This window comes from Halyomorpha halys, unplaced genomic scaffold, assembly GCF_000696795.3.
Source record: "Halyomorpha halys isolate HHAL.00 unplaced genomic scaffold, Hhal_1.1 Scaffold496.1, whole genome shotgun sequence".
Taxonomy (NCBI): Eukaryota; Metazoa; Arthropoda; class Insecta; order Hemiptera; family Pentatomidae; genus Halyomorpha; species Halyomorpha halys.
The window spans coordinates 74,320-88,567 of record NW_027110723.1 but is presented as its reverse complement, the minus strand read 5'-3'; the positions used below and the strand labels follow the sequence as shown (position 1 = coordinate 88,567).

General features: G+C 31.9%; 1 protein-coding gene across 2 annotated transcripts in view; it reads left to right on the top strand.

The window, feature by feature from the left end:
* LOC106683580 (acetylcholine receptor subunit alpha-like 2) overlaps window positions 1-14,248 on the top strand; it is a 46,587-nt gene that overhangs the window by 21,043 nt on the left and 11,296 nt on the right. Inside the window, exons 2-4 of one of the 2 annotated variants that reach the window (XM_014425139.3) lie at window positions 4,533-4,672; window positions 8,724-8,768; window positions 8,855-8,964. In XM_014425139.3, coding sequence (XP_014280625.1) covers window positions 4,533-4,672; window positions 8,724-8,768; window positions 8,855-8,964 — 295 coding nt within the window. Of the gene's footprint in view, window positions 1-4,532; window positions 4,673-8,704; window positions 8,769-8,854; window positions 8,965-14,248 lie in introns of both variants that reach the window. The other variant, XM_067048834.1, reaches the window with a different exon arrangement.

The following is a 14,248-nucleotide window of genomic DNA, read 5'->3' as shown; positions in this document are numbered from 1 at the left end:
AACTAGCTTTAGGTTCTTACAGAAAGGAAGCTTCACTCCGTAGGGAACTAAACTTTCAGTCATTTAGGGGATAGCAAGTCCTACAGTAACTAGCTGTAGGTCCTTACAGTAAGGAAACTTCACTCCGTAGGGAACTAGCCTACAGGTCATTTAGGAGATAGCAAGTAGGAACTAGCTGTAGTTCCTCATGAAAGGAAGACAAGGTTTTGGAAGGGGGAGAGATACAGAGAGGTCCGAGGGATATAAAAGTAAAATATAGGTTTACCAAAAATATCACTAAAATGTACTGTTCACAATGTACATTGTTACTCACTGCCTCCTAATTATTTTTATAAACATAAGTAGACGATGGAATTTGATAAAATTGATATGACATCAAGCCACACGATTCCTGAAGATTTCACCCAAATCGGATTAACAGTAATATGTGTTTCGCCTGTATAAACTTGATTTCAGGTTGACACGGAACCAAATTTGTTCTTTGATGTCTAAAACATAACATACAAGAAGAAATTTACGGTTTTGAGGAATTATGAGCATGAAGTTTTTCCATCTTGGGTAGCGAGGAAGCCAAAAGAAGAAATAAATTTTACTTTCGAGAAAAATTATATTACCTATGCAAATTAGAAATTTTAATATAAAACAAAAATTTGATTTGAACTGATATTTAAAATATTGTCGTTTCAAAACCCTTTCTTACAATCCATTATTATACCTCTACAACATACCTATCCAGTTTTAAAACACTATAAAAAACCTTGGGGTCACCTATGATTAGTACTTAACATTGAATAGCCAAATTACCCAAATAACCTGAAAAACTATTTTAATCCTTAAACAACTCGTAAGATCCCGTGATTTATTTCCTCGAAGTACTCGTCGCCTTTCAGCATCTTCCCTTAATCTCTCACATCTCTACCACGGATGCCTAGTGCGTGGAGGACTATCCATTGAACAGGAAATGAGACTAAAAAGATTAATAAGATTCATCTTTGGCATTCCCAGGTGTTCTCATCTCTCTAACTACTTTGTTGGCTCTTTCCTAGTATTTGAAGACTACAACTTCTTGGCACCTGATTTCCAAAAAACCTCTCTATATTATGGACCTCCTCACCCTACGTTTATCCATTCACCTGTTAAACACAAGATCCTAACCTATCGATCTCAGAGACGCGACAGCGACAAAAAAATATCGATGTTAAAAAAAACATCGATTTTTTTTTAACCATTTTAATAACATAAAGCCTGTTCCAAAGACTACGCATGCTCCGGCCAGTCAGAAGTGCTTTTTCGATCAAAGAATAGGATATCGTTGATTACTATACATTACCCTAAATAAAGCGATGTTTTAGAACAATTTCAGAAACATAAGGTATGTTCCAACGATCCCGCATTCTACGGCCTGTCAGAAGTGGTATTTGAAAAAAATAATCCGACATCGACTACCAAAAACATCGATGTTTTTCTAGTCTTAATTTATCTTTATTACGTCGTTACCACTTGGTTGATCTTACCACATTGTTGATGGGAAATTGTTTATACTGTAAATTTGTTATTTTCATTTAGTTAATTTGGAAAAAAAAAATGAAAAATTGGGACAAACGTAAAACAGCGAAAGTAAAACATCGATGTTAAAAAAACATCGAATTAAAAACATCGATGCTTTGGGTAAAACATCGACATCGATGTCGTATTCCTAATCCCTACCCACTGAACTGGAAAGTCCTTTGCTGTTCGAGCTACCTCATTTTGGAACTTCAAACACCAATTACTTGACTATCAAACTTCCATGAACTTGTAAATATAAACATCAATATAAGCTTGAAAAATATGTATGTTTTGTTTATATTATATGTATATAATTATTATAATAGTCTTATTTCTTTATGTTTTAAATCAATTGATGTAGCCAGATCAAATGCTGTTGACAATTTTATTTTTAGGGGACCAAGTGTCCTGGAATAAAGATTGATTTTTAATTCATTTAATTGAAAGCATTTTATTTTCGCCATTTAATGTTTTTTTTATTTCTGAAAAGGATAACCCGCTGTACAGACGGTCAACAAAATTTGCAGTGTGTGGCGATGATGCCTTAGGAGAAATCACCGTCCGTAAGTGGTTTGCTCGGTACAGAACCGGAAGAATTTTCACTTGGAAGACGCAAAGCGTTCGGGCCGTCCTTCAACTGTTGATGACCAAATTCAAGCATTGGTCCACAGACAACCCTCACTCGGCGACACGGGATGTCGCAGAACTGTATCCAGTTGGAATAATTAAAGGCAGCGGTTGAGCAAAAGAGTCCAGTACTGGTTAATCGCAAAGGTATCCTTTTCCATAACAATAACACGTGTCCACGTGATAAACTCAAATTATTGGGGTTTGGCTGGGTTGTGATCCCCAACCCATCATCCTAGCCCCAACAGACTTTCACTTATTTCAGGCCCTTCAAAACTCTCTTCACGGGAAACACTTCATTTCGCTCGTGGACTGCAAAACACACATAGAGGAATTCATTGAACAAAAATCTGAGATGTTCTGGGAGGACGGAATTAAAAAATTACCTGAAAGATGGTAACATGTAATAGATCAAAACGGGTCTTTGTATAATTGATTAAAAATATTTATAAGTATCTTAAGTTTTTATTGAAATCACTACTAAAAAACACAACGAACTTATTTTACAACCCAATACTTTTTAACATATTTATTACTGAAACATTTAGTAAGGGGCATTGATGATTTTCGATTGTAAGTATTGTATACGAGAGGAATTCGATGCTTACATATAAATTGATTTTTTTATTTCTAATTGAGAATAAGAATTTATTATTTTTTTTTTTTTTACCGACTTTATATTTTATGTATATTGCAGATAATATATTAATTAAGTTATTTTTATTTTTTAGTTTCTGGCTAAATTTGTATTATTGTAATTGTACATATTATGTAATTATGAAGGGACCCTGTTCACCACAGAATAAATTTTATTTTCTACCTATCTATCCAAACTTGAACTCTTTCACATAAAAAGTTCATGCCAAGTACGCTATTCTTTGAATTAAACGTGCCTTCGGACTTTGAGGATTTAGTGTTTTGCTTTGTATTCTTCTTCGAACTCGAATTCACCTCTCCCAAGTTTATAAGGAAGAGGCCTTGGATTCCTTTTGTCAATGTTACAAAAGTCTTGCCCGGATATGGGGCCTCCTCTCTTGTATTGCTTTTATCCTCGATTCTTTGTCCTTCTGTCCCTCCTTTGATACGTCACTTAATTAAGTCTTCTCCTCGAGTCTGCTTACTCTCTAAGGACTTTTTGTAAGTAATTCAGCCTTTGACCCAGACAGGATGAAGGCTGTTTTCTTTCCTTTGTGTTGTGGAGTATGTATATTCCGGTTTATAGGGGTCCATTCGTATAAGACTTTTAATTCTTAAACATCCTAAATAATTATAGTTTAACAGTAATAGTAACAATACTACAATGCGTCGTTAAAAATAAAGCTATAGTGACACCGCTATTTTCTGGATTATACTGTAACAACTTAGAGCCCCGCTGAACACTACGGGCCACATGTCGCAACCTTCCAACTAACACGTGAGCTACTACTGTCATCACGCAAACACCGTATATTAATGTTTGTAATATTTTATGTATATACTTTAATTTTACTCGTATTTTACCTATCATAAGCAAATTCTTGAGAAACTCATTTTGAAACGCCCTTACCTAATCCTAGATTCAAACTAGATCACCAGTTTGGATTCCAAACATCTCGCTCTACAACTTAGCTGTCATCGTGTAGTTGGTGTCTGCATTGGAGCGCGGAATGTACTGCTCGGGAGTCTTGTCACTCTGACATATTATTTAAAGTAAATCATAACAGCACTTCTTCATCTCTCGTTCCTTTGTCTGCTGGTGTACCTCGGGGTAGTATCCTTGGCCCTATTCTTTATACAGTTTTCACAACAGACATTCCATCCCATCCAGCACTACCCTTGCCACATATGCCGATGACACATGTCTATTATCAGTGAATAATGACCCTTGCATTGCATCCCAAACCCACAGCATCATCCTTGAAGAATAGTGTCAAAACTAGAGGACTAAAATAAATGTAACCAAACATTTACCCTTCGTCGTAACTTATGACTTCCTGCCAAACATTATCCTTTAATAACATCCCACATGTTCCTGTCGAACCGATCCGTTAACAAGGAATACATCTGGACAAACAACTGATCTGTAATCCTCATAAAAGACTGAAAAAGACAGGAAACTACTCGTGTTGCCAACTAGTACAACAGTTACTATACAGACGGTCAAAACTTTCGACTTATTACAATAGACTGATCTACACGACTATAATAAGACCTATCCGTACTTACGGAGTTAAGCTTTGGGGCTCAATTAGGACCTCAATGTTCCACATGTTAATTGGTTAGTCCATAATAACTTACATCAAATTTACTAAATGTATAATTATGTACAGTTGTAAATTCCAATAAAGATTTAAAAAAAATATTTGATTGTGTTTCAGGTAAACCGCTATGGAACTCAACATACACGGACCAGCTGAAGCGAGATCTCTTGGCAACGTACGACAAGTTCGCACGTCCGGCGCAGCATACGAACATGACGACTGTCACCATAGACCTCGGGTTAAAGCACGTCCATCTTGTGAGTATTTTGTTTTTTATTTATTTTTATATCTGTTTGATTGAATCACTGATTGTTAAAAGGGCAGTTCTCTATTAATTTAGAGCAGAGTTTCCCAAATTTTTTTCCCCAAACTTAATTGTTGGGTCAAAATAATTTCACGGCACCCTTGTTGGGCTTAAATAATTCGTGGCATCGTTATCGAGATAAAAAAAAAAATAAAAATGTATCCACAATTATCTTTAGAGCGGTTGACTATATAGGAAAATAATAAAACACTGATTAAATAAATACTAGAATGCACTATATTTTTGCTAATTTAATTTTTATGTTTTTTTCTTTCTTTTTCTGTAATATTTGAAAAGTGGCATTCTCTGGCGGACACCCCTTGAGGCACCCCAGGGTGCCGCAGCACCCACTTTGGGAAACCCTGCTTTAGGATATATGACTTATTCATTATTGAATAGTGAACAATAAATATATTGAAGACGTTGAGGTGGAAAGAGACTATTATTATTTAAATAAATTATTATTTAAATTAGAGAAATTATTATTTAAATCGAATTAGTATTAATTTATTAAATTACTTATTAATTAGCCTAAAAACTAATGTAATTCATAATTCATGACTTATTTTATGTTGTCATTAAAAATTGCTTGTTTTATTTTTAACTGTATTATTTCTAACTTATCAAAGTAATCGGATAAGATAAAAGCTAGTATGGTATTCCAAAACAAGGCCTTTTCTATCCTCTCAAATTTTAGCGTATAGATATTGTATGTAATTATATTTTATTTTTAATTCACTATTTATCTAATTTTTTAAATACATTATCACACGAAAACCCATACTGTTTATTTTTCTTAATAACTACCTTTTTTTGGTTTTGTATTTTTATTCATTTAGAATATGATATCCAATATGGTCCGACCAGATGACATCTATCAGTCGTTGCAAAAATAACACATAAAAATGATAGATAGAGGTGAAATGTAAATATTACAGTTTAGACTATTAGGGCCTTGTGGAGACTATACAATTTTAAGCTAGATAAATACAGTATTAATTGATATCAATCGATACAACTAATAATTTATTTAACAACTAATAAAATGAAAATAAAGTAAAAAATAAAAATTAAATTAAATAAAAAATAATAATAATAAAAATAACTAAAAGGATTTTGATAAAGCTGCAAATTTACAATTAGTGAATTAATATAATAATTAGAATAAACAACATGATACAGAATATGATTAAAATAAGGATCCAATAATATCTATTACTGAGTACATACATACATTGCTAATTCTAATTGTAATATAATAAATAAATTATGTGGACTTAAGAAAACATACAGGGAGATATGGTAATTTGGTGAACTCAAATTCAGTTATTGAGAATCATAGAAGGAAGTATGTACCCAGTTAAATATTTCTTTTTTGTTTTTTTATTTTTGGGGGGGGGAGGGGTTGATGTATTTATTAATTCTTCTGGTAAGCGATTGAACAGATATGGTACGATATAGTTTAATGTACGTTCACCAAATTTCAGAAATAGCATTAAAAATTCATGAATAACCGAATAAACTACATTACATGAAAATAGTTTACACTGAGGTAACTATACTGCTGTACAGTATGATTGTACGTGGTGATCAGTTAAGGTAATAACACTTTTGCACGGCGAAAATAAATTAGAAAGATAGATAGACTTCATGTAACAAACATTTTTTTAATTCCCTTAAATTTCACAAACTCAGTACTAATTATTAATATTTGGCAAATTAGAGTTCTACGTGAACATATATATATATATATATTTGAACCGGTCATTGTAATGGTACAAGAGCCCAAGAGGAGAAAAAAGACAGTTATCTTACCCCAATATTTGATTACTTTAATGAAATCTATGTATAATTACTAGTCAAAATTGATGAGTCAAAATGATAGGTAGGGGGAATAAAAAATGGCAGCTATTTGAAAGCGATAAAAAAAAAAAATTCATTCGGAGCTCTATATCTGAAAAAGTAGAAACAATACAAGAAAACCTAAGAGAATGTCATTTAAAGAAGAGTAAATTTACTAAAATATGAGTCCTAATAGAGTTATTTACGTTAAATAGTTCTCGAGATATAGCTTTTTAAAAAGCAACATTTCATAAAAATGTACAGAATGTATTGAAAGATCAGTAGTTAGTGAATTTATCTTGAAAAATCTATATCTCAAAAATCATTCGACGTACAGATGTCTATTAGCACTCAAATTAAAGCTAGTTTACTGGGCTATAAAGTAGTTTAAGAATCTTCGCAGGAGTTGTAGTTTTCATATTTGCTAAAATAAATTGATTTATAGTTGTTCGGAAAAATTTTCATGTGCCAAATTTATATTCATATGTGAATATCTTAAAAACTACTACCCTTAGGAATAAGTGTCATAAACTACTTTATAGTAAGTTAAATTTCCTTTATTTTGAGTGTTGGCAGACATATTTACGTCTTATGGTTCTAAACATATATTTTTTCAAAAATCAAACATTTTATTCCAACAATTAGAAATTAACATTTTGTGAATTTATTTCGTCTAATATCATAAAAACTACTATTCATAAAAAGTTATAAACTATTCTATGGTGAATTTAACTAGTTATAATTAATATAAGTTCTGATTAACATCAGTACGTCTTATGGTTTCTGAAGGAAAGTGTTTCATAAACCAAACTTATTGTCCGAACAACTATAAATGAATTTATTTTATCAAATATCATGAAAACGTCTATTCGTACGAAGATAAAGGTCATAAATTACTTTATAGTACATTAAATAATTCTAATAGACATCTATACGTCACATAGTTCCTGAGATATAGATTTCTCAAAATAAATTAACTAACTACTAACCTTTCTGTACATTTTTATGAAATATTACTCTTTAAAAAGCTATATCTCAACGTATTAGTAAAAAGCTCTATTTCAGAAAATTTACTCTGCTTTAAGTAATGTCCTCTTAGGTTTTCTAGTGTTGTATGTAATTTTAAAGATATAGAGCTCCGAATGAAAAATTAATTTTTTTTAACGTTTTGAAACAGCCGCCATTGTTATTTCCCCCTACCTATACCTAGCAGACTCATCAATTTTGACTTGTAATTATACTTAGCTTTCATTAAAGTAATCAAAAATTGGAGTGAAATAAATGTCCTTTTTTCTTCCTGGCTCCGGGAACCTTTTAAGGACAGAAGTCCTTGACACATGCCGTATTCAGGAAACGCACCAGTGGGACAGGAACTGCACTCTGATATGACAACCGCAGTCATTAAACGACTGTATTCTAAATTAATTCAAATCAAATGTAAATCCAAAGTATTTCATATATTTATTTATATAATTAGTCAGATAAATTTCAATGTCCAAGAAAATAAAACGTATAAATTCTGATTTTATATTGATTCCTAATACATCAGAAATTATATGTTTTATTCCCTCGGGCATTGAAATGTATCTAATTATATAAATAAATATATGAAATGCTTTGGATTTACATTTGATTTGAATTAATTTAGAATGCAGTCGTTTGGTGACTACAGTTGTCATAGAGTGCAGTTCCTGAATTAAGTCAAAACATTTTAAGAATTTTTAGATTATTTTTTTGTATTTAAGATGAATATAAAAATTTAAAAAACCTTTTGTGTTACATTGTTTTGAAAATAAAATATTCAGACCGAAAAAGGATGATTCATAATCCAAGTAGATGGGACAGTATTATAATTATATTATATGATTATGCTAGAGGGTAGGTTTATATGGTTGATATTACATGATCATGCTACACGGTGAGTTCATGTAATTGATATTATATGATTATGCTACACGGTGGGTTTATAAAATTAATACTATATTATTATGCTTCATGGTGGGTTTATATAATTGATATTATATCATTATGATAAATGGTGGGTTTATATGATTATGCTACATGGGGGGGTTATATAATTGGTATTATATGATTATGCTTCATGGTGGGTTAATATAATTGATATTTCATATACTTTTTATAGGAAACTGACTTTGTTCCAGGATGACAGCAAATCCTTGATGACGGTGAACGCCTGGGTCAAATTGGTGAGTACCCCATTATATTACTGTAATCGATCTTTCCATATTCAAACGATCACAATCGATTTAGTGGCTTTGTGTGCTGGTTGCAGATGTGGCGCGACGAGAAGCTGCAATGGAATGCAAGCGATTACGGTGGTCTGAAAGAGCTCCATTTGGCAGATCATGAGATCTGGCAGCCTGATGTGGTTCTCTACAATAGGTCAGTCAAGTACAAAGCTAAAAAAGATTGATTGAGAACAAATAAAAAATCTAGTTTATGTATATATAAGCTGGATTATAAACCTTTTGCATTTTCCGCAAATCCAAATCCTCTACGAATGCTTGGTAAACAAAGGAAACAAACTTCGGTCCAGGCGCTTGTGTGATCCAGTGAATTTTGTCGGATGGTTTTATTATTAAAAATACAAAATAAAGATATATGAGAAATATCAAAAAAATAGGTGATAGAAAATAAAAATTTATAGAGATAATTAAATTCAACTTTCGAACTAGATTTTTAATCAGATACTTGTTAATTAAATAACCATGATATATAATGTCTTTATAAGTATATATTTGTGCTATGTCGATTCAAAAATGTACTGCTAAAGCTGATTAACAATATTTGAAACGATGTATTTGCATCCAATTAATAGAGTTTTAAAATATACTTTTAAACTAACACATTACAAAAGACAGATCTACATGACTGTAATAAGGCCAATCTGGACATATGGAGTTGAGCTTTGGGGCTCCACTAAACCTTCGAATTCCTCCCGTATCCAATCCTTACAATCCAAAATCCTTCGTAAAATCCTCAATGCTCCTTACTTTGTCACAAATAAAATCATACATAAAGACCTTAATGTTCCCTATGTAACCGATCTGCCCCGAACCAGATATCACTCTTTCCATTATAAACTCTCTAACCACTCAAACGCCTTAGTTTCTAATCTTGCATCCTCTTCCATTCCTGACAATCCTCCGAGGCGCCTGAAAAGAAGATGGCCACGAGACCAGCTAATGTAAAATGTCATTAGAGTGCTACCAATGGGTAGTTTCTCTACACGCCTGTAACACTCCAATTTAACTTAGATCAGATTAAAAAAAAAAATTTTAAACTAGAGTTAAAGTATAGAAAAGGAGGGGGAAAAATCATGAGAGAGAGAGAGAAGAAAAGAAAATGAAAAAATATATAAAAGAACCAAAAAGAGGAAACAATTAAAAAAAAAAAAAGAAACAGAGAAAAAAAGTCATATTATATTGTTATGTATTACTACTGTTTATAATTATTATTGTATACTTATCTAGGCCTATTTATCGTAACATCAAAAATATTATCTGATTAGATTAAAATAAGTATGGTGTCTGGCCAACTTCTATAAGCCTATCTAAATATCCAATCCGCACGCTAGCGCATGCGTGGATTTATCATGGTTTAGCAAACGTGTAGTAGTACGTTAAAGTTGACTCAATATGTTTGCAACACTTTGGCCTATTCACGCATGAGCAAGCGTGAACATGGGTTATTTGGATTGGCTTGAATACGTAGGCTTAAATTTATGGCTGACCAGTTGAGTGTAGCTTTTTGGACACAAACCAAAGGCCCCTTGTGCTGCATATACGTTTGTTTTCAGTTTGCATAGTTTTATTACTGCCAATGTGTGCTCTATGTGTTTTAGGTAAGTGAAAAATTTCCCTAAACTGTATTGTATATATTACAGACTGGTGTCACAACTGGAGAATCAAAATAAATCCTGACAAACCCCAACCGATCACCTTTACCCCCGTCGTAAACCTCTACATGTTTACTTATTGTATTTATTATTTTGTGCAGTTGTAAATTACACTAAATAAATAATAATAAAAAAAGATTGTATATTTTTTGATTTTCAGCAAGTCACAAACGTGGAGATCCAGCATGAGTTTTGCTTAAACCCTTCCAATACAAACAGTGCAAAAGCCCAAGATGAAAAAAAAGGTAGTTACTTCGCCCCAATTTTTTATTACTTTTATGAAAACTATGTATAATTAATAGTCAAAATTAGCCTGCCAAGTAAAGGTAGGGGGAATAAAAAATGGCGGCTATCTTAAAACGTTAAAAATAAGTAATTTTTCATTCGGAGCTCTATATTATTAAAACTACATACAAAAATAGAAAATCTAAGAGAACATCATTTAAAATACTTGAGGAGGTTTGTCGGGGGGTGCGGTCAGCAAAGAACAGCATAAATAAACAAAACCATATTTATTTATTTTATGCCGACGTTTCTTCTTTGCTGACCGCACCCCCCGACAAACTTCTTCAAGCATTAATCTACGGTCAACTATCTACACCTCATCATTTAAAATAGAGTAAATTTGCTCAAATGTAAGCCCTAATAGACCTATTTACGTTCTATAGTTTTACATTTTAAATAGCAACATAGAAATGTTGTGAACGCACTGAAAGATCAGAAGTTAGTGAATTTATTTTGAAAAATCTATATCTCAAAAACCATTTGTCGTGCAAATGTATGTTATTAAAATTAAAGCTAGTTTAATGAGCTATAAAGTAGTTCATGACGTTTATCGTCTTTTGTCAAATATCATAAAAACTACTACTCCTAAAAAGATAAACGTTATAAACTATTTTATAGTAAATTTAACTAGCTTTAATTTCAGTGCTGACAGACATCTGTACGTTTTATGGTTTTTGAAATAAAGTTTTTCATAGATCAAACTTATCATCTGAACAACTCTAAAATCAATTTATTTTAGCAAATATCATGAAAACTGCTATTGCTACGAAGGTAAAGTTCATAAACTACTTCATATTGCATTAAAAAAAGCTTTAATTTGAGTGCTAATAGAAATCAATACGTCACATAGTTCCTGAGATATAAATTTCTCAAAATAAATTAACGAACTACTAATCTTTCAGTACATTCTTAAGAAATGTTACTTTTTAAAAAGCTATATCTCGAGAACTATTGGGCGTAAATAACTCTGTTAGGGCTTATATTTCAGCAAATTTACTCTTCTTTAAACTGAGTTCTTTTAGATTTTCTAGTGTGGTTGGTTGCTTTTATGATATAGAGCTCCGAATGAAAAATTAATGTTTTGAAACAGCCGCCATTTTTTATTCCCCCCACCTATACTTGGCAGACTCATCAGTTTTGACTAGTAATTAAACGTTAAACGTAGTTTTCATTAAAGTAATCAAAAATTGGGGTGAGATAACTGCATTTTTTTCTTCCCGGCTCTTGTAATAAAATGAATATATATTCTCATAGGAGTTTTAGGATTTTTTTTAAAATTCAATGTGTAAGTTTTTCGTTTTCTAGGTTTGTAAGATATGACTTTCTAGATTCAAATAAATATTTTCCTATTTTGAAGATGGAAAATTATTAATGTTTCACAATCGTCTCGACATCACCTAAGCTCAACTACTCTGAATATGTGATATGTTGAATAGATGGCTTTGATAGATGGACAACCTGTGGCGGCTGTGTTTGATAGTCAACATTATTCTGATTGATGTTCTGTCGTAGCCCCATCTAGTCTCACAAATCATAATCTGTCTTCTCTACCTTTTATAATCCCCAAGTTTAGTCGCAAGAATTTGTCATGCGATTCACATGTCTAAGTGATCTTGTTCAGAATATTTTTTAATTTTAGCAGAATATATTTTAGAATACTCATACTTCAATGTCGTATTACATTTCCTTATATCAGAGACTGGGAAACTAATGCTGTTTAAGTTGGAACTATTAATACAAGAGCCCGGTGAAAAAAAACAAAACATCTATTTCACCCCAATTGTTTATTACTTCAATGAAAATTGTGTATAATTACTAGCCAAAATTGAGGTATCTGCCAAGTATAGGTAGAGGAAATAAAAAATGACGGCTGTTTCAAAACGTTTAAAAAAATTAATTTTCCATTTGGAGTTCATATCTTTAAAATTACCTATAATACTACAAAATCAAATAGAACATCATCTAAAGTAGAGTAAATTCCCTAAAATATGAGCCCTAATAGAGCCATTTATGATATATAGTTCCCCAGATATTTTTTTTTTTAAAAAAAAGCAATATGTCATAAAAAATATACTAAAAATCAGTAGGTTAATTTATTTTAGGAAATCTTTTTTTTTTTTAAATATTTATTTATTGCTGTTTACAACTGTACATTATAATACATTTAGTAAATCTGATCTAAGTTAAATTGAGTGTTACAGGCGTGGAGAGAAACTACCCATTGGTAGCACTGTAATGACATTTTACATTAGTTGGTCTCGTGGCCATGTTCTTTTCAGGCGCCTCGGAGGATTGTCAGGAATGGAAAAGGATGCAAGATTAGAAACTAAGGGGTTTGAGTGGTTAAAGAGTTTATAATGGAAAGAGTGATATCTGGTTCGGGCCAGATCGGTTACATAGGGAACATTAAGGTCTTTATGTATGATTTTATTTGTGACAAAGTAAGGAGCATTGATGATTTTACGAAGGATTTTGGATTGTAAGGATTGGTTACGGGAGGAATTCGAAGGTTTAGTGGAGCCCCAAAGCTCAACTCCATATGTCCAGATTGGCCTTATTACAGTCATGTAGATCAATCTTTTGTAATGTGTTGGAAGTTTAGACCGTTTGTCTAGTAAGTGCTGTAACAGTCGAAATCGACGTGCAGTTTCCTATCTTTTCAGTCTGGTGTGAGGATTCCAGGTTAATCGCTTGTCCAAATGTAGTCCAAGGTAGCGAGTCTGTTCGACAGCTTTGGGAAATCTATACCTCAGGAATCATTAGCCGTATTAGCACTAAAATTAAAGCTAGTTTAATGTACGATATAGAAGTTTATAACGTTGATCTTCGAAGGAGTAGTAATTTTCATATTATTTTCAAAAATAAATTGATTTCTAGTTCGAACAAAATGTTTTTTTATTTATTAATTTAATGTAATTTACAACTGTACAAAATAATACAATAAGTAAATATGTTGTATGTTTCACACATTATACACTTGAAAATCTTCGGAAGGAACCACCCGTTGTGGTACTTCAAACATTAAGTTATATTAGAAGGTCCCGTGGCCATCTTCTTTTCAGACGCCTCGGAGGATTATCAGGGATTGTTAAGGATGAAAGATTAATAATTAATGGATTAGGACGGTTAAGGAGTTTGGAATGAAAAGACGCATATCTGTTTTGAGCTAAATCTGCAACGAATGGGATGTTAAGGTTTTTGTGAATGAGTTTATTTGTAACGTAATAAGGAGCATCAAGGATGAACAAAATGTAACATGAAAAATTCAGATTCATATGCAAATATCATAAAAAACTATTATCTCTACGAAGATGAAGTACTTTATAGTAAATTTAACTATTTTTAATTTGAGTGTTGACTAACATCTAACGTCTAAGTGTACTCCAGATATATTTTTAGATAAATCAAATTAGGTTCCGAATAAATAGAAATCAATATTTAATCAATTTATTTATGAAAATACCAATCCTAAGAAGATAATCT